Source organism: Panthera pardus, unplaced genomic scaffold, assembly GCF_024362965.1.
Source record: "Panthera pardus isolate Hobbes unplaced genomic scaffold, ASM2436296v1 HiC_scaffold_13, whole genome shotgun sequence".
In the NCBI taxonomy this organism is placed as follows: domain Eukaryota; kingdom Metazoa; phylum Chordata; class Mammalia; order Carnivora; family Felidae; genus Panthera; species Panthera pardus.
This window is the reverse complement of record NW_026526688.1, coordinates 131,589,120-131,611,479: the sequence shown is the minus strand read 5'-3', so window position 1 is coordinate 131,611,479 and position 22,360 is coordinate 131,589,120. Positions and strand designations below refer to the sequence as shown.

General features: G+C 36.9%; 1 protein-coding gene across 7 annotated transcripts in view; it reads right to left on the bottom strand.

Annotated features, from left to right (window-relative positions):
- FAM13A (family with sequence similarity 13 member A) overlaps positions 1-22,360 on the bottom strand; it is a 368,980-nt gene that overhangs the window by 274,902 nt on the left and 71,718 nt on the right. For all 7 annotated transcript variants that reach the window (XM_019464526.2, XM_053901396.1, XM_019464516.2 and 4 more), the window contains exon 4: positions 4,228-4,405. In XM_019464526.2, coding sequence (XP_019320071.2) covers positions 4,228-4,405 — 178 coding nt within the window. The remainder of the gene's footprint in view (positions 1-4,227; positions 4,406-22,360) is intronic.

Here is a 22,360-nt window from a genome sequence, read left to right as displayed (position 1 = left end):
ATGCACCTCTACGTTTATTGCAGCGTTATTTATAATAGCCAAAATAAGGAAGAAGCCTGCGTCCATTGATAGATGAATGAAGGAATATTATTCAGCCATAAAAATATATATACATACATATGGAAGTTCCTCAAAAAATTAAAAGACAGTATGGAAGTTCCTCAAAAAATTAAAAATAGAATTACCCTATGATCCAGTAATTGCACTACTGGGTATTTACCTGAAGAATATGAAATACTAATTCAAAGGGATATATGCACCCCTACGTTTATTGCAGCATTATTTACAATAGCCAAAATAAGGAAGAAGCCTGCGTCCACTGACAGATGAATGAAGGAATATTATTCAGCCATAAAAATATATATACATATATATACAAATAACATATTATTTCACTCATATGTGGAATTTGAGAAAGTAAAAGAACAAAGGAAAAAAAGACAGACAAACAAACAGACTCTTAATTGTAGAGGACAGATGGTTACCAGTGGGGAAGTAGGTGGGGGAATGGGTGAAATAAGTGAGGAGGATTAAAAATACACTTTTCTTGATGAGCACTGAGTAACATACAGAATTACTAAGTCACTATATTGTACACCTGAAACTAATATAACACTGTATGTTAACTATACTGGAATTAAAATTTTTTTTAAAGGAAATGAAAAGTAACTCACAGAAAGAGAGAAAATATTTGCATATCCTGTATTTACTAAGGGGTTTATATCCAAAATACATATAAGACTCTTAATACATATAAGACTCTTAATAATAGAGACAATCTGATTAAAATATGTGTAGAGCATCTGAACATTCCTCCAAATAAATAAAAATAGCCAATAAGCACATTAAAAGATATTCAACATCAGGGAAATGCAAATCAAAACAATGAGATACCACTTACCAGGGAGATTCCAAAATTCCTCTGAAAGAGCAAATATAATAGAAAAATAGAGGACAAGAAAGAGCCATACAAAAACGAGAAACAAACATGTATACAGTACTCATGTATTCCCACTCATGTGGGAAGTTAATATGTGATAGAGTTGGCACTGTAAGTTAGGAAAGAGATATGCTACTCAGTGTATAATTTGGCAACAACTATCTATTTGAAGAAAAATCAAACTGGATCTATACATGATACATGCCATATAAAAAAGAAATTCTAGATAAAAGTGAAAAGGTAATCATAAAAAAGCTATAAATATAACAGAAGAAAAATACGTAATGTAATACCTTTGCTATTAATGTAATATTAAGCAAGAAACAGTATTCAGATTTATTAAGCAAGATACAAATGTCAACAAAAAGAGGAAGAGTTGAAAAGTTAATTAAAATTTTTTTAAATTTAATATATAAATTGCCATAAAGCTAAAAGGCAAACAATCAAAAAGAATTTTTGTAATTTTTTTTTCTAAATAAGGATTAGTTTTTAGAAAACCTAAGGGACTCCTACAAAGCAACAAGAGCCACAACTAAAAAAATTCAAAGCACAAGACAGACACAAACTACAGTGAAACACAAATACTAATGCCACCTACCACCTAAATCTAAAATATACCCAACTTCACAAATAATTAGGATATCCTTTTTTCCCATTAGATCAACAAGTACTGAATTATGTGTTAACATTCAGCATAGCAAGGTTACAGGGAAACAAGTATTCTTAAACACCAATGGTAGAATCATAAATTGTTACAGCTTCATTAAGGGCACCACACATTAACTTTAAAATGTGTATACTCAGCCAAGCAGTTTCACTTCTAGGTTACCTTTTCTATAGAAATAGTTGCAGATGTACATAAGGAATTAAAACAATATATTCACTGCAACACTATTTTCATGTAAAAGAATTGACACTTAAGTGCTTATCAGTAGAGGGAAAATTAATCAGGCTAGGGGAAATTCCTAGTATTCAATAGTTAAAGAATAACGTATGTAAGTAGAGTGATATTAAAAGTTCCAGTGATACTAGTAAGAGCAATCAAGCTTCATAATATATGTATCATTATAAGACTTATATTTAAAAATTAAAGTTTTATGGCTGTGTTCAGACATAAGGATGGAAGGATATATACCTACTGGCTATGGATTTTTATCTCTAGGAAGGAGAGGTTGGCATGGGAGGTACTAATGGCGGAGACTCATGGTAGAGACTTTATTTGTATCCTATATACTTTCTATATTGTTTGAGTATTTATAATGATAATATTACATGATCATCTAAATTTAATAAACCTGTAACTAGGATTACATATTGAAAACCTATAATTTAAGAGTCACCCAGAAATCCAGAATACAGAGCACCAAACATTCTTTTGCTGTTAGTGCATTTTCTTCCATTTTATAATTATATATTTCATAGCCAGTTATCTTTTTATATCTAAAATTTTATGTTCTTTCAAAAGTTAACATTATTTCATGAAGATGTTTCTTTATTTAAAAAAATCTTCCTCACCTATCGACTAGACAAGGTATTCACCTTAGGTATTAAGAAAAGCACTTCCTTTGTTTGCCTTTTAGTGGGTCTTGGTAAGAATTATCCTTGAATCTCAGCATTCCACTGATCATCTTTGTAACATGAATGGACTATGTGTGGTCAAAAGTTGAAATGTCTACTTTTCCTTAACTTGGACAGAGGAACTTCAAAGACAACATAAGCCACTTCTGCCTCTTTAGAATCAATCAGATATAGGAGACAATACAGTACTTGGTAAGAAGTTCAATAAACAGTTATCTGTTGTAAGAATTATACTCTATTTCAGTGTGAAAAGGACCTAGTAGTGACTTCCAGAACTGTAAGTTTAGACACACATACCAAGTAGATCACAACAAAGTACATATACTTAATGCTGTTGAACTATACACTTAAAAATAGTAAAATGGTAAATTTTGTTAGTGTATTTTACCATCAAAAAGGATAAAAGCTATACTAAGCAGTAGAGCCTATAAAAACTCATTACTTGATATTTTTGATTGACTAATTGAAGCAAGTTACCAGAAATTCCAGATCAAGCCCAATCCAGTAAGTCAGCAATGAGGTATGGATCTGTGAGTTATAAAATGATCACTCTACTTACAAAATCATTTTCACCTCTTCTAGAATTTAGGGTTTCAAAATTATTGAACACTTTTCTAGTTATCTCTATTTCTTACATGTAGGTCACTAAACAAAGGTTTATTTTGAAGATAGGAGTAAAAATAAATACAGCCTAATACAAAGCTTTTGAGTAAGAAATTAGTAGAGGCTATGTGTGAGATATTTATTCATAAAACCCTAACATATCCTATGAAATGCTATTATTTAAAACTTAAATCTCTAAGGTTACAATGGGGATAGTTATTAAGGTAGAACATCTCACCAGAGTAGGCTGTGAATGTCCTGGAACCCTGGAGTCACTATGATCTAAGCCAGAGTTTATATTTGGACAGTCATTCTGAGGTTTGTACTATTCCTAGTTCTGGGCTGCTGAATGAGCTTAGCTGAGTATATAAACAAATACACTATTAAAAAAATTGCTGAGAATTTCTGACGGCTTTAAAAGCGGGAGCGTTCTTTGTTCTTATTACTAGAAGAAATGTGTTTGATATCAGTGGGGATTAATAGATTAATTAATAGGAGAGTTAAAAGCAAAGTCCCTGGATTGCAACATCATATTTTACATATCAACAATGAAATACCTTTAAGGAATAACAGGGAAAAGAAAACATGAAGTTTTACAAACATTTTTATGGCCAGTGCTATAGCAGCCACCAAGGAGACTACTTTATTTCTAGTCTAGTTTATTCTTAGAAAACAAATGTAGTTGAGGTTACATTTTTCTGTCACTGACATATTGAGCTTGAATTTTTTCATTTATTAGCAATGATTTTAACTATCACATTAAACAATTATGCACTATATTATACTCCTTCCCTTTCTGCTAATCAATGTTTCAGATTAGAATTTTTAAATGCCCTTTTTTAGCAAAAGTAAAATGTATTTCCAGAATTTTAAAGGCAGTTGTTTGAAATATTACAAATTATGGTTTCACGAAAGGCATATTTGCCTTCTTCAAAATTGGGATGAAAAACAAGGCTAAATGCCCAATAGCAAGATAGAACTTCCCCAACATAAACTGGTTGACTTTTCAGCCTGAAATATGACTCTACATCCCAAATAATTTCAGGCAGTATCAAAGGGAAAAAGTAGTATGTGATAATATTAACAGCAAAGCTCCATTAACTTACTGAAAGCAATTTGGCCCAAATACAGTGGCGAGATTGTGAACATTCATGCGATTCTGCACATGGTGCTTGGCCACTTCTGTCAAGAACTGGCATAGGTACTTGAGGAGGCAGTAGTGGACGTCTGGCAGCTCTTTTATTAATGCTCTTAAGCTACTGTCCTGAGCATCATTTCTGTCATCTGGAAAGAAAAAGAATAAGAAAAAAATGCTCTCAGGCATATTTCATAGTAACGACAACAAAAGCACAGAGGCATAATAAAGTCTAACATTTTATTCAGGAAAAAATTCCTGAAGACTTAAATATTAAGGCCATCAAAACGTGGGGGGGGGGGAGCAGTTTTGCTTTTTCTTTGATTGTTGAGTATTTAACTTTCCTTGATGTTAAAGATTTACTAACTTATTCAAGACACTCTGAAAATCATGAGCTTTACTTAGTGCATTAAATGGGTTCATATTTCACTTCTGTGTGTTCCTTACCCAAAATTAAGACTGGCTTTTTATCCATTTGATTAAGGTCTTCAAGTTTGTTAAAAACAAGAATCTCTTGGTTGAATAAGATTTAATACAGGAGACATTTCTAGGTCACAATGAACAAAACTAAACTAGTGATCAGGAATCTAGATAGAGAAAACTGAAGGAAGCTATTTTTTTTTAATGATCTATAATCCTATTTAGGCATGTACTGTATGTATGGATGTACGTACGTACTTAATTAATTTTTGAGAGAGTGAGAAAGCAAGCATGGGGAAGGGGCAGAGGAAGAGGGAGAGAGAGAGAATCTCAAACAGGCTCCACACTCAGCATGGAACCTGACACAGGGCTCTATCCCACGATCCTGGAATTTATGACCTGAGCCAAAATCAAGAGACAGAAGCTCAACTGACTGGGCCATCAGGCGCCCCAGAGAAAACTGAAGGAAACTATTAATTTCCACATAGCTTTTTCTCTTTCCCATGTCACAGAGTTTAGAATTTGGTATGTGCTTTTTATACAAAGCCTACTAACCTATATAAAGCCAAAAATATCTTACAGTGAGCCAAAATTCAGACACATATATGAAAAGTTTCCCTCAATTCTCAAAGATTTATGTAATTTGTCAATATTAAATACAGAAAAGTTATCTTAAAAAATTTTGTGTACTATTTTCTTTCAGAGGCAAATATAAATCTTTTATAGCAAATACTTTAGGGGAATAATCATAATCCGTCCTTTTAGACACATGTCTAAGACAATGAAAACTTAATCCAGTTATAACTAACATACACTGGATTCCTTAACTTAGATAGGTCAGCTACTTTTAGCCAGTCAAGTGTTAAGAAACAGCAAAGTGAGGCAAATGTGTTGCAGTGGAAGAGGATTAGTCAGTGTTACAAAATGCATGCATAACATGATGCCACTGAAGGAAGTGAAAACCTAGAGAACATGCAGAAAGTCACAGAAAGTGCTGCTGAGTGGCTGCAGTGCTAGGATTAGGAAGGTCAGGAGTCACTTCCTGGATTAGAATCCTCCTTCTGGCACTTGCTACCTGTGTGAACTTAGACTCGATACTAGACTCATTTATAAATATACTAAACTCATTTATAAATGGGAATATTAACTACCTCATTGGGTTGTGATGAGGACTGGATGAGTTTAAAGTTGCAACGTACTTAATATTTTTCAAGTTTTTATTTAAATTCTAGTTAACAGTTGCAAAGTACTTAAAACAGAGAGGCTTACACACAGTAAGTGCTATGTAACTACTTGTTAAACAGAGCAACTTCTTTTACTTCACCATCACTAATTTGATTTTATGAGAACTGAGGTTTTAATGACATGTCTTTTAATATAATGAGCCCATTTCACCTTTATGAATGTTAGAATACGGGATGCTGCCAAAAAATAGCAATGCCAAAAATGTACAGACTTCAATCTTTGTTAAAATCGCTTTGGAGAACATTCCCTTTATGACTGGAATAATGATTTCTCACTGACCACAAATGATGTGATCCAATAATGTATACAATGTATAAATAGTTTTCTTGGTATTAGAAAATTTTATTTACTTTAAAAAAAGAAAAATCATATTTAAATACTTTGATAATCCATAAAACCATGTGGTATGTTGCTTATGATGGCATTGTTTTCCACTGTATTATGATCTTGACTAGGTAAGAAATGGAAATAATTAAGTTTGGAGTGATTAAAAACTAACTGAAAACTACCCATTTCTCATCCCTTTGTGTTATAAAAATAAATATGAACTACAAGAAAATGAATTCGATTTTGCCCTTTTTATTTTCTTACAGTGACTAATCCAGAGTGAATCTGGGTGTTTGCATGGGTGTGTACTGTCTGCCTAAAATTGTGGTTTAATTCCAGTATTTAGGAATACAAGCAACAACATTCTAACAGCCTTGATAATGGGCCATTAGCCTTCTGGCTCTGAGATGAAACTTCAGATCCTAAGTTAGACGATGTGTGAAGACACCAGATTAAATAAAACAAATATTGAAAACAGTTATGAGTTTATGACAATAACATCTTTCAAAAAGAAGGAGCACTTCCATCATTTACTTCCAAGTTTTGAAATACAATAGATAATTTTCCCAGAAGTAAAACTGACAAGTAACGGGAAGGGAGACAAACACACACAACCTAATTCCTTTATGGCATGAATGGAAGGATCACTAAATGTGTTCTCAAAGAGAAAACGCAGTTGAGGAGAAAGTATCTTGTACGTGTTTCCTACCCCAAAGCATTTGTTTCCTATGACTCAGTGATTCACTCACTGGGCGAGTGACTGTCCTCTCCTTTACAGGCTTGAATGGCAACACACTGAATTTGAACTATGAATACTCACAATTTACTTCCTCTGTTCAGACATACTGACACTGCCGTAAAGATCTTAATTTATTAGCGTAACATTTGTCACCTCTTTTCCTACTAAGCACGTGCTAACATACTAGGACTCTGTAATTAGCACTGTTTCTAGAAACGTGGTATCACTGCTATAGCCAGCCTGAAGTAATCTTACAGACAAGATTTCCTATACGTGAGAATAATTGTTCAACACCTTTAGGGGAGCCTTGTAGAAGTATGCCCAGCATAGCATCACTGGGCAGTTGGCAGTATTTGTGCAAATGTGCCTTTTGACGCCTGAGAGAAAAAGTTCATAGTAATTACTATTGCTTGCATTATTCTTTGATGTGCTGATACGTAAATATAATAAACATTGCCTTGTCATTCATACTCTTGCGTTGATATTGGTAATTACAATGGCTTCCTCAAGGTCTCACATAAAAAAAAGTGAGCAATGTTTCTATTTTCATGCACATTTATTCATATATTATTTGTGATACTTAGCACATGCTTTGTGCATCTGGCATTCTCTAATGCTAGGCATACAGTACAGAAAACAAACTTCATGCTTTTATGAAAGTTATATTCTAATTTTTAAAAATTTTTTTTTAACATTTATTTTTGAGACAGAGAGAGACAGAGCATGAACGGGGGAGGGGCAGAGCGAGGGAGACACAGAATCTGAAACAGGCTCCAGGCCCTGAGCTGTCAGCACATAGCCCGACGCGGGGCTTGAACCCACGGACCACGAGATCATGACCTGAGCCGAAGTCAGCCGCTTAACCGACTGAGCCACCCAGGCGCCCCTGAAAGTTATATTCTAATGGGAGAGACAGGCAGTCTAACTGTATATATGTGAGTGGTAACATCAGTGCTCTGAAGAAATATAAAGCAGAATAAGGGAGAATAAAGTGGAGTGACACAGGGAGGGAATGTTATTTCATTCAGCATGATCAGGGAAGGCCACTCTGATATGGTGACTGAGCAGAGAGCTGAAGGAAACAGAGAATTGTATGTTAAGCAGTAGTAATGGCAACGGCAAAGGCCAAGTTTGGGAGGGTGGCAGGAAATGAAATCAGGAGACAGTGCGGTGGGGGTCGGCGGGGAGGGAGAAAGAGCCAGGGAAGATCATTACAGTCTTATTATAAACCATGCTCCCCCGCAACCCTGAGTGAGAGTTTTGAGCTGTGAGGAGGCTGCATTTAAGAGGACCACCCTGGTTGCTGTGCTGAGTCTGGACTGTGGGGGGATGGGGGTCAGTAGAGGCAATGGAAAGCGGGCAGCTGAGCTGGGAGACTCCACAGTCCCTGAGAGAGAGGCTGGTTGGCCTGGAGCAGGTTGATAGCAGTGGGATGGCAAGACATGGCCAATTCTGGATATAGTTTGTATCTTGTTTGTTTTATATATGCAAGTTCTTTGTTTTCTATGTGAAAAATACATGAATGGAATACACATTCAATCATTCAACAAATATTTACTGGATGGCTATTCTGTGTCTGGCACAATTCTAAGCGTTTAGGATACATCAGCAAACACAGCAGAAACCCCTGCCCTCAGGGAACTTATGTTCTAGTAGGTGTGACACTGAACAGTAACTACAGTAATAGGGATAGAGGGAATTCAGAGTCCTGGCCCCGGGGTGATTGTGGTAATTACAATTATATAAGGGCTTTGTCAGCAAGGCCTCATTGAGAAAGTATTTGATGTTTATTGTCGGTTAATGTAAAAAATTTGCAAACCAGCAAATGTAAGCTCATTCAGAGTTGGAGGCTGAGGTGTAAACATCTTTTAAATTCCCTCAATGCCTTGCATATAAAAAGTGATAAAGAAATAGTTTTAATAGAATGATGCTTTTAAGATACATAGAGAGTAAGACAAACTAGTATAGAAATAAAAAGACATATATTCCAAATTTTGAAGAAATGTGGAATAATTTAGTCCATTTATACAACCAGCTGGATTGAAGTGTTGAGTAGGAAGGGGATCACAGAGGATCCAAATGATAACAAAAGTGTCATTTGATGGTCAAAGGGTAAGGACACTCAGCAATGAAATTCCACACAAGAAGAAGTGAAATGCACCTCTGCAGTTGTACTGAAATATTTTAACTGTTTAAACTTGTAGTTATCTCTAGAATTAAACTGGAATAAGAATTAGAGTATGTTATAATTCACGAGGCAAAAGGTTTAAGAAAACTTTGCAGATGGAATAGTGGTTAATAATTGAAATAGTCATCATTTTCCTTGACATTAATCTTTTCATAGGACAAGAACTTTCTGTATTAAAGAGTCACTTCAAATTATACAAGTTTTCCTGAAAGTTTGCATTTGCTGTTGGCTAAATTTGAACTATTTCTCAAGCTAAAAAACAACTGCACAATGAGCACAGTATATATAGTATACAGAGGAAACTACTCAGCACTTAAAGACTGTACCATAAAAACTTTTGTCCCAGATTAAGTAGCAAACATTGAACCACGTGGCCAGTATTTGTTCTCATTAAAAAAAGATTATGATCATAATCAGTAATGCTGAACCTATACCACGGGATGGCACTTAACTCTAATCTGGACATTCATCCTGGTGTTTGTCACGTGCTTTGACTTTTCAATGACCACGAAGTTATACTCTACTTACAGCCTTAGGCTCAAGGAGAAAAAACAACAACAACAATAAAAAGAGCAAACTGCTAATCTCTACCACGATATATCTCAGAGCCACGAGAAGGTCAGCCATTAAAAGAACCAAAATATTTAGCCTCATGGCGCCAGATTTATCGAAGTAGCTTTTTATTTCCTCATTAAGCCTCACAAAGGATTCATGAAAACTTGCTAATCTGTTAGAACAATAATAAGCTGTTGCTGATTTTGAAGATGAGGAAAGGTCACAAGCCTGAGCATGTGGAAGCCAAGAAGAAACCAGCAAGAAAACAGGGATCTTGGCCTTACGACTGCATGAAATGGAAAAGTGCCAAGGTTCCAAATGAGCCTGGAAGCAGCTTCTCCCCTGGAACCTTCAGATAAGAACCCAGGCTGATTGACATCTGGGTTTGGCCTTGTGAACCTGGAGCAGACACCAGCTGGGCCCACAGACTTCTTACCCACACAACAGTGAGGTAATTTGTGTGGTTTTAAGCCACTAAATTTGCAGAAATCTGTCACAGCAAGAATAGGAGTCTAATATATCTCCAGTTAGAACGAGACTGAAACAGAGATTAACTTGCCCATGTTCACACAGCACCAAGTAGCCAAGCTATAAATCAGGTATGGCAGTAGGACCTCAGAGCATATGATCTGATCAGTGTGCACTAACAAACTCAGATATAGTTGTTATTGTTACAGAGCAACTACCACACTGTCTCATACATGTAAATGTTTAACAAAAGTTTCCTGAATCAGCAAATGAACAAGCAAAATTGCTGAGTATTGGGGGCGGGGTAGTCTTAATTCATTTATGATACATTATAGCTTCTTAGGTCCTGAGGCGTAGGGGAGAAGCATTTTAATACAAGCCTACACGAATGTCTAGGCACAAAATGCTTTGTAGAATACGTGAGAACAAAACATAAGTTATATTTCTTTCTAAATATGCATTTGTAAACAATAGGAAAAAGAATCATAAAACACCAGCTACATTGGAATACACTGGGTTTTACCCTTGCATTTCATACCCCAGGAATGGAATCACTTCGTTAGTGTGGCGAGAAGCTTATCTAAACAACATAATTATATTTTCTGGTTACTGGAATTGGTAGATTTCTATGTAAAAGTAAAGGTTCTATTTTTACAGCTCTCTTAGAATCCTTGCCAATGACAACGTTCTCAAACCTCACACAAATTTCTCAAAGGGTGTGATGATAAAGTGACTAATAAAATTTAATCAAGTGCAGTCTATTCTTAGATATTAATGAAACTACAAATCTTATTCTGATTAGATTCTACAAGACTCACAGGTGTGTTTACTACAAATCAGCCAATATCTACACTGATACTCCTGGCTCCCAGAATGAACCTGCATGGAAAGGCAAAGGCCTGTAGGATAAAAAAAGAATTTGATGATACTTTACTTTTCAGTCCCATGACAAAATACTCCTAATGATGCCTAAATAGTATATCAGCAAGTCTATTCCGTGGGCACTTACTGAGTGCTGAGTGCTTGTTAATGGGGACAAGCTGGCATAGATAAAAAGATAAGAAACACATGAAACAGTCCATCTAAAGTCAAAACTGCAAGTTCACATCTAGGCTAGATGTTAGACACAAGCATTTAACAGCTAAAGAACCTGTTTATGTGGGAATGTCAGTACACAGGAGAGTGAAAAAAAGCAATCGCAGCACTTAGGAAAGGGAGCCTCCTACAATATAATATGTGAATTTTTAACAATACTGGCAATATCCCAGCTAACAAAGCTTGGCTCTTTCCATAAATCTAGTTCTATATTAAAGAGGCAAAGTACAGTAAGTGTGTAATTTCAGTGGAAATCATTTTACCACCAGTTCCCACCCTCTAAAACCCTAGTGATCCAACGCTCAGCTATAACTGGACTTATTTGGTGTCATAGGAGGTACACCAACAAACCCAGTTTTTAAGTCTATTTTGGATGTTGCTTCCTTCTCCCTTAAGTCCTCAAATTATTTATGGAATCAGTGTAAAGGTTGATAATTTCCACGGGTTTAGCAAAATACTGGTATTCACAGAATACAGCTTGACAGAGTTAGGGCTGAGCTAGAGGCGACTAGCAGGCCAATCATTTGTCATCCCTTCAAATTGATATTCTTTTAACTTTCATTACATTTTTTACATGAGTTGATTTCCTAATACAAATAATATATATATTATATATATCACATAATGTATATAATATACATTTATATATATATTAATTTACTGGCTGTTCTTTTTCTCTTCCAGCTCAAATAAGATGCTCTTCACATAAAAACATTAGTGACAAATGCAGAATTTACTGGAGATTTCATCAACTCACAATTCATTCTAAAAATCTCCAACAGACATTATCTTCTTGGCCCTTAAGCAACTGGTCTCCTCTCTGTTTGTCCTCTTCAAGTTTATAATTCATCTGCTATTAAAATTCTACTGCCTCGACTACAAGGATAACTAAAATTAAAAACAGATAATAATAGGTGTTGGCAAAGATGATGAAAAATCAAACCTTCATTTATTGCTGATGAGAATGTAAAATAGTACAAGTATTTTGGAAAACCATTCCTTAAAATGTTAAACAATGTCACCCTGTGACCCAGAACTTTCACTCCTTGGTAGATACCAAGAGAAATGAAAACACATGTCCCTACAAAAACTTGTACATAATTGTTCGTAACAGTATCATTCAGCCAAAAGGTGTAAATAACCCAAATGTCCATCAATGGATAAATGTGATATGTTCACACAACAGAATACTAACCAGCCATAAAAAGGAATAAAGTACTGATGTTCCAACATGGATGAAACCTGAAACATACACTAAGTGAAAAAAACCTGTCACAAAAGACCACATACTGACTCCATTTACATGAAATGCCCATAAATCTAGGCAAATTTATGTAGCTAGAAAGATTAGCACATGCCTAGGGCTGGGAGAAGTGGGAGAGGTGGAGAGGAAGGGAGGAGAGTGCCCACTAATGGGTATAGAGTTTGTTTGTTTGTTTGTTTGTTTCTTTCTTTCTTTCTTTCTTTCTTTTTTGGAGTGATAAAAATGTTTCAAAACTAGATAGTAGTGTTGTTGTATTCTGAATATACTAAAAGCCACTGTATACTTCATTTATTATTTATTATAATTTATTGTCAAGTTAGCTAACATACAGTGTATACAGTGTAGCCTTGGCTTCAGGAGATTTGCATGATTCATTACTTATATACAACACACAATGCTCATCCCAACAAGTGCCCTCCTCAATGCCCATCACCCATTTTCCCTGCCCCTCCCCAACCACTGCCCATCAACCCTCAGTTTGTTCTATGTATTCACTGTACACTTTAACAGGGGCAATTTTATGGTGTGTAAATTGCATCTCAATAAATTTGTTCTAAGGAAACTATGTTGGCTTTAAAATCAAGTATAAGATGGGGCTCCTGGGTGACACATTCAGTTAAGCGTCCAACTTTGGCTCAGGTCATGATCTTGCAGTTCATGAGTTTGAGCCCCGTGTTAGGCTCTGTGCTGAGAGCTCAGAGCCTGGAGCCTGCTTCAGATTCTGTGTTCCCCCTCTCACTGCCCCTCTCCTCTCATGTTCTGTCTCTCTCTTTCTCAAAAATAAACAAACATTTAAAAAATATAAAAAAGGTCTCCTGGGTGGCTCAGTCAGTGAAGTGTCTGACTTCGGCTCAGGTCATGATCCCCCAATTGGTGAGTTGGAGCCCCTCATCGGGCTCTGTGCTGACAGCTCAGAGCCTGGAGCCTGCTTGAGATTTTGAGTCTCCGTCTCTCTCTGCTCCTCCCCTGCTCACAGTCTGCTCCTCTCTCTCTCCCAAAAATAAACATTTAAAAAAACTAAATAAAATCAAGTATAAGTCAGTGGAGACCTTTTAAAGATAAGCTTATCTACTTTTCCTAATACCTTACTAAAATGACAATGAAAGAATTAAGAAATATAAGCTGTCAAGATAAAAAGAACAGCTGACAATAGTGGATTAAAGATCTTTACAAAGTTACATACACATGAGTATACATATACACACGCACATACACATTCAAGACCAGTTGTTCTAATGCAGATTAACTGTTCAGCCATGGGCTCTCTATCCAAATTTGCATAATCCCACTCACTACTTAATGTTATCTGGTACAGTTAAAAAGGAAAATAAAGATTTGTATGCATACTTAGCAAACAAAATATAATCTAGTTGTCAAGATCTACAGTCTTAGACATCATGGGGGGTTATAAACACAAATAAGGTTTTCCTGTCACATGGATCTAGGAGGGAAGTAGAACCAACTGGAATGTCATCGAAATGTGTAGTCAGGTTTGGAAACCTCCAATTTATTCCAGTGGAGGTCTTGCAGAAACCTGATTGACTGGTTCCTTGGGCAAATATGCAAGTGGCAACTTTTTTTTTTTTTTTTAATTTTTTTAATGTTTATTTATTTTTGACAGAGACAGAATGCAAGTGGGTTAGGGGCAGAGAGAGAGGGAGACACAGAATCTGAAACAGGCTCCAGGCTCTGAGCTGTCAGCACAGAGCCCGACGCGGGGCTCGAACTCACGAGCTGTGAGATCATGACCTGAGCCGAAGTCGGACACTCAACCGACTGAGCCACCCAGGTGCCCCGCAAGTGGCAACCTTTAACTCTTTGGGTTTAGGTCTGCCCAGAAACACGGAATAGTTTATATATTTGGCATTGTTTCTAGGAAACCTAAAAAGCACATAATGAAAATGGAAAGGGCTTAAATATGGAGTTGTAGTATAACGATTCTGTTTTTCATAGAAACAAATTTGAAGGTTGAATAATTTCAAAAGAAGGGGAACTTCTCAGTAAGAAGGAATTAAACCCAGGGAAGGAAATATGTCATATGCTTGCTATGGAGCTCATACTATCCAAGAAGAGATTACTTAATAAGTAGAATTGTAACTAACCAACATTTGCATGGTACTGTAATATTTTCAAGGCAGGGCACCTGAGTGGCTCAGTATGTTAAGCATCTGACTTCGGTTCAGGTCACGATCTCACGGTTCATGAACTTGAGCTCTGCCATCAGGCTCTCTGCTGTCATCACATAGCCTGCTTTGGATCCTCTGTCCCCCCTTTCTCTCTGCTCCTCTCCCACTTGCACGGTCTCCCTCAAAACAAACTTAAAAAAATTTGCAAGGCAAAACCACTCAGCTAACCTCCAACAATAAAAATGGCATTATGATACATAGTATGTATAAAAGACAGGCTTAACTCAAACTCACCCTGGTGAATTCTTCACGTAATGAAGAAAAACATAACTCAATCTTAGGCACAACTCAGCTTATTAAATTAGGTTTCTTTACAATTAGGCATTGTACTGATTGAAATGGTCCTGTTATTAGGGTGCTTTTCTTTAAAAAACAGTTGCTGACTAAATTATCAAATTCTCATAAACTAAAATTCACAGGCTTGTAATTCTCACATATTGTTTGCACAGCTGCTACTATAAAATTCTGTTCCATTTAAAATCAAGTACAGGGGGAGAAAAAGGAAAGGGGGAATGTCCATTTTAAGAAAAGGATTGATCACTTGTATTTATCTAATTAAATCTGCTTCCCAAGAACCCACTAAAATGACAGTAAAAGATGTTTAAAAAGTATACGCACAAAAAAAGGGCAAAAAAAGAACAGCAGAGGAGAGAGAGGGAGATGAGATTTCAAAGACATTTGGAAGTGAATGCAAGGGACTGAAAACCCCAGTCTGTTCTAAGGCCTGTCAAGGCTCACAGGAGCCTCCACCACCCTGTACATCCAGGCAAGCATGCGGTTAGGCAGGAGGGCTGAGGCTTAGTCCATGGATAATGTCAATGGATTCTTACACTCTGGAGATAGTGAAGGGCTAGAGCAAGGAGCATAATTGAAAATCTGAGGACCAGTGAAAACCTGCTTAGAAAGAATGGGTGCATTAGCACACTTCCTACTTCTGTGCTCTTGAGGAACGAGATGGATGAAGAGAAAACTATGTCCACGTACAGACATTTGTGTGTCCCCAAATCAAATAGGCTACATTTCCCTCCATCTATACCCACTATCTAATCCTCTTAAAGCAAAGTATATCAGTAGACAAGCCCACTGTCCCCATATACAAATGTTTCTCTTAAATCCTATCATCCAAGATCACCCATGTTTACATGAAGAAATGCAAGAAATCCCACAACACAAATATACGGAAAAGAAAACTATAAACAACAACAACAAACTTGCTGTTATCCTCAGAAAGATAAGATTAAGAATAGGATTCTATAAAAAGAATAGAGTGCTTTGAAAAAGAAATAGCACTAATATTTTGGATATTAACAACATAAAAACTAAAATTTAAAAAACAAGCTTGGAAAATACAGTTGAGAAAATTGCATAGGAAATAGAATTAAAAGACAGTGATAAGACAATAAGCATTCAAGACGGTGATATAAAAAGATCCTGAAACTATCTCCTCCCACAGACAAAACCAATCTAAAGCTACATATGGAATAATTTCCTCTGAAAAAGACCTGAGAAACAGTGTAACAGCAACTGCACAAGTATGAAAGAAGCACACTGAGATGGGTAGGAGAGACAGAGACATCCTTCCCCCCCCCCCCCCCCCCCGAAAAACCCACTTCAGGTACAGGAACCCACAATACAGAGGGATTTCAAAAATATGTGACTTTTTCCTGAGAAGCAAGGAATTTGTGTCCCACATCAGGCACCCCAACCCTTGGGGCCTACAATGGGGAGATAGGCTGCCAAAGCATCTGGTCTTGAAAACCAAGAGGGCTTACATTCAGAAGAACCATAGAGCTGTAGAGAATGGAGAACCCACTCTCAAAGGGTATGTATGCAGATTCATTTGCCCCAAAATCCAGTGCACAAGTAGTATGAATAGTACCTAGACCTTATGTGAAGAAGATCCACTTGCTAGTCTTAAAGCCTCTGCTGGAGAGACAGGAACCTATTGAGACTCTCTGGGGATGGAGCCATTGGCAGGTGCAATTTTTGTGTTATTCTACCTTGGTAGTACAAGTGGTGGTTGGTGCTATGTTGGTACTCTCTAACCTGCTAGCACTGGTAGGTATACTGCTGCCACAGAACCATCAGGCCAAGTAGGTGAATTCCCTGCCCCTTGTGCCACAGCTGCAGGTGCATGCAGCCCACACATGGGATGCCCCTTGAGCACCTGGCTCTAGAAGCCAGGGGGGAATCACACATCTGGGCCCTCTGGGCCAACTTCCACACATGGCCAGTCCTTCAAGACTAGGAGAGGTAGCTATTTTGCCTAATATGTAGAAATTAACAGAGAAAAGTCAAACAACATGAGGAAGCAGAGGAATATGTTCTAAAAGAACAAGGCAAACCCTCAGAAAAAGACCTCAATGAAATGGAGATAAAAAAAAACCTACTTGATAAATCAGAGCAATAGTCATAAAGATACTTACAAAACTTGAAGCATGGAAGAACACAGAACTTCAACAAAGACAGAAAACATAGCAAAATACCAAACTGAAGTCACAGAGCAGAATATGACAGCTGAGCTGAAGAATACACTAGAACTGTTCAAAAGCAGACTAGACTAAATACAAGAGTGGATCACTGACCTAGATGACAAGGCACCAAAAATCACCCAAACAGAGCAGCAAAAAGCAAAAAGAATTAAAAAAAAAAAAAAAAGGAAGATAGCTTAAGGGTCCTACGGTACATAAGGAGACTAACATCTCCCTTACAGAGGACCCAGAAGGAGAAGAAAAAGAAAGGGGGCAGAAAAAATTATTTGAAGAAATAATGGTTGAAAAGCATGGAAACAATCTAAAGGTTAACAGATGCATGGATAAAGACACACACACACACACACACACACACATACACACACTGACACTATACAAAGGAATATTACTCATCCATGAAAAAAAGGAAATCTTGTGATCTACAACAATGTGGATGTACCTCGAAGGTATTATGCTAAGTGAAATATGAAACACAAAGACAAATATATATGATATCACTTATATGTGGAATATAAAAAATAAGACGAACCAAACTCATAGATACAGAGAACAGACTGGTGGTTTTCAGGGGGGAGGGACTTGGGGAAAAGCTAATATAATGTTATCTACTAATTTTGCCTCAAAAAAGAAAAAGAAAGATAACATAGGATAATTTCAAAGACCCAAAGAGGGTATTTTCCACATAGGATAGACTTAGAGTGCCGAGAACAATACACTGAAAAAAAGACTCTGGGAAATAGCAGGTCCAAGAAGGAAGACAGGTAAGAGATTCTCAGAATCAGCCCTGCAACCAAATTAGATGGGAACAGAAGAAAAGGGGCCAAAGAGGAATCTCCCCAGAAATAAAGAATTGATAAATTATTTGAAAAGTTTTGAAAGGTTAGTGGATTTATTGGAAAATTTTTGCAGTTTGAAAAAATCTGCAGATAGGTTTATAGAAAATTATGTGAGTGAAAATGTAAGACACATAACATCTCACACATACACACACACATACCCTTATGCAGTCATAACAAGTCAAATATTAATTAGGACATCAACTAAACTTGTGATACAACACTACTGGGAGAAATTGCTCGTTGGAAGAGACAATGTAACAGCTAATTCTACATATTTCATAAGCAGAAGTGATGAGATAATGTCTGCAAGAAATTAAGATATAACATTGTAAGAATATTATCAAATGGAAGCAAATACCAAGGAACAGCTAAATAAATGAAATCTGATTTCCTCTAGGAAAGAATTGAGGACTTCCAAAGGGTGTGTAGGGGTTGGCTGGTTTTCCTTACTAGTCTCTTAATTTCATTTGATTTTTGTTAAAGAACTATATGCATCTATTACATAAAATAATTTCTTTTAATAAAGGAAAAATATGTCCAAGAGAGTGAAGATGTATTTTAATGAAAGTAATAAAGTTACTTAGGAATTGGCATTTCAGTATTTGATTAATTTTATTGAAAGATTACCAAATCCAACTAGATTTACATCCCACCCAACACATTCACTATGCTTACTGTTGGAATCATGTGCCTGTTTTCCAAACACCTCTGTTCATGTAATCCTCTCTTCCTAGATTAGACACTACCTATGGGAATTCTACCAGTCATCCAAAGCCTAGGTGAAGTACTACCTTCCTCTGATCATCTGTTTTAGAAGGGATCCCTCCCCTTCTGAACCCTACTTCTATTCCGTGTATCCTAGCTCACTATTACTTCTATTCCCAAACAAAACTGGAAGCTCATTGCTGGCAGGACACTACCCTACTTTTTTATGGGAGCAATAGTAAAGCAAATGCCTTCACCTCAAAAATTGAGAAGAAATTTTTATTTTTGAGTGAGTGAGTGAGTGAGAGAGAGAGAGATCATGAGAAGGGGAGGAAGCAGAGAGAGAGAGGGAGAGAGAATCCTAAGCAAGATCTGCACTGTGAGTGCAGAGCCTGAAGTGGGGCTTGAACTCAATGAACTGTGAGATCATGACCTGGGCTGACATCAGAAGTCAGATACTTAACCAACTGAGCCACCCAGGCAGTCCTAGAAGGAATTTTTTAATTGCCAATTTCATATACATAACAGGCAATGTTTATTTGCAGGCTTCAATTTCCATTAAAATCATATAACAAACAAAATAAAAATTAACTGGCAGTCAATACAAAAACATTCCCAAGTCCATCTTGTGTGATTTGCCAACTCAACCAATAATCAAAAATACAAGTAGTTTCAATAAATTTGGGTAAGAATTTTGAAATCCTTATTTGAACCCCAAACTGTGGCCTTTTGTTACTCTTTTCTACTCTTTCTTAATTATTAGGCAGGAAGTATACTTATTCTTCTATAACACTTTTGTGATTTTTTTTTTTTTTAAGAGATGGAAAAGGTAGGATACAGAAAAGGTAAAGAGATCAGGGTTAAGCTTGAAAGTAAAGAAGTGGGGGGAACTGCACTAAATGGCTTGCCTTCTTATAATCAAGAAAACAAAAGGCAGAGGCACAGGCTGAGGATGAACTGGGACATAAGCATGGGGGAAGGAAGACTACTATGAAAATGTGGATTCCTACATCCCATCTCTATAGAGGATGATTTAATTGGCATATGACAGGACTTGATCTCTGGGAATTTTCAAAGCTTCCCAGGTAACTCTTATGGGCTGCCACAGCTTAACATTTATTAAATGGCTTAACATTTATTAAATATTTATTTATTTTTGTTCTCAATTTTGCATGGATAATCTCAGTTTCCCCAATAAGCTCAGGAAGTAAATACTACTTTAAAGGTTAAGGAAAGGCTAGGGAAACTAGGAGTGGTGGTTTTAAAATGTCCACAAAGCCTGACACTCACTCCTTTAAAAGAGGGCACCAAATCCCCCTCCCCTTGAATACAGGCCAAATTCATGACTTGATCTTCATGAATAGAACATGGTACGAATGGTGCTGCTTGTCTTCTGAGGCTCAGTCACTGAAAGGACGGCTTTCATCTCTTTCGAGTTGGTCATACCAGGGGAAGCCAGCCAGCAGCCAACGGGAGAGATTGATAGAAAACAGAGCTGTGGCCTCTCACCAAGAGCCAGAACTAAACTGCCAGCCACGTAAGGGAATCACCTTGGAAGCACATCTTCCAGCCCCAGTTAAGCTTTCCGATAATTGCAGCCCTTGACGGTTCTGGATCACAACTTCCTGGCAGACTCTGAACCAGCACTGTCCAGCTAAATCACACCTAAACTCCCAACCCACAGAAACAGTGAAGGAAAATAAGTGTTTACTGTAGTTTTAAACCACTAAGTTTTAGAACAATTGTTATATAGCAATAGATAGCTAATCACTAAGGTACAAGGTTCATTTGATCATATTCATGCAGCTAACAAAAGGCAAATGGAGATTTGAAACTAGTCAGAAAGGATCCAGATCTTCTGCTCTAAGCCATGTGCTCGAATTTCTTTCTTCAAAATGAAGATTATCCTGCCTATACCTTATTAGAGCTGGTGCTGGAATCAAAAGATACTATATAAATAAAACATCTGCAGCTATTAAACTGAATAGTGAGTAGGTACTCAGCATCTATTATTACCACTAAAAGACATAAATTCTTAAAAAGAATATTAAAACAGGGACAGAAAACACAAAAGAAATTATCTATATAAAGGAAACATACCCCCATAAAAAGTTTTCCCATGGCAGATCATTTATTTTAAATTCATTTGTTACTTCTAGGTATGCTAGTCCTTTAAAACTTCTAGAACAAAAACATCAATTCTGTAGTAATGTCTCACCTAATTAGCATCCACTACAGGATTTTGCTACTTTTTACTCATATACCTATCAATTGCCATACATTTTTAAAAACAGTGTTATGGACTAAACTTTGTTCATACAAAACACACAGGTTGAAGCTTTAACCCCCAAACTGACTGTATTTGGAGATAGGGCCTTAAGGTAATTAAGGTCAGATGAGGCCACAAAGGCAGGACCGTAATCCAACGTGCTGGTGTCCTTGTAAGAAAGGGAAAAGACACCAGGAGAGCTCACACACAGAGAAAAGGCCATATAAGGACACAGTGAGAAGGTATCATCTGCAAGCCAAGGAGGGAGGCCTTATCAGACACCACCCCTGTAGGCACTTTGATCTTGGACTTCCAGCCTCCAGAACTGTGGTGATAAAATAAATTTCTATTGTCTGGATGAGTCTACATAGAGGACTATAAAATTCACATCTTTAGCCTTCATCCCTTTCTCCTAAGCACTGACATTCATTTTATTCATCTATTTAAAATAAGCTCCTCTTCACGGCCCAATAAGTACCTTCCCCTCGTGACTTTCATTATCTGTTATTAATGGACCAATTGTCAAGATGCCACACCAGGATCTCTCTTCCTTCTTCAATAGCAACAGCTGGATCTGAGATAGACGATTAATAAAGAGATCACCAGAACCTACCAAGCTAATAGCATTTGAGCCTTTGGCATAAGTCCCAGATCCTACCTGGAGATAGGGAAGGAGCATTAGTCAGCCACAAAACGTTCCTAGAAAGTTCTGTCTATGCTTCCTTTCGGGACAAACGATCAGGTCTGACAGGCGGAAGCATTTTAATAAGTAAAGGACCCACCCTCGGTACAGACAGAAAAGACTGAATTACTGAAGACAAAAACAAAACAAAACAAAACAAAAAACAGCTGTCTCGGGTCTCCTCAAAGCACTGAGTTAGCAGGGAGCTCTCCCTGGTGCTACTTCAACCTAGTCCTAAAACTTCCTTCCTGATTTATTAGTTTCTATTCACAACAGTGTGACAAACTGGCCTTCTGGCCCTGTGGCCCTCCTCAGAGGTATGGGCATCAGGATCCAGCCACCACACTACCCCTCCCGTTCTTCAAGTCACATAAACTCAAAACCTTCTGGTTATCTTTGACCCCTTTCTTAATCTCATTATCTAACTATTGGCCACCCTGTTCTGTTTATGTTTTCTTTAAAATTCCATTACCAGTTTCTGTTGAGATGCTGAGAAAGTTATGGAGATGGATAGGAATGCACTTAATGCCACAGAGGTGTGCAGGTAAAAGTGGTTAAATAGTCAATTTTATATTACATGTATTTACCTCAATTAAAAAAAAATTCCACTGCCAATTATTTGTCAGATAC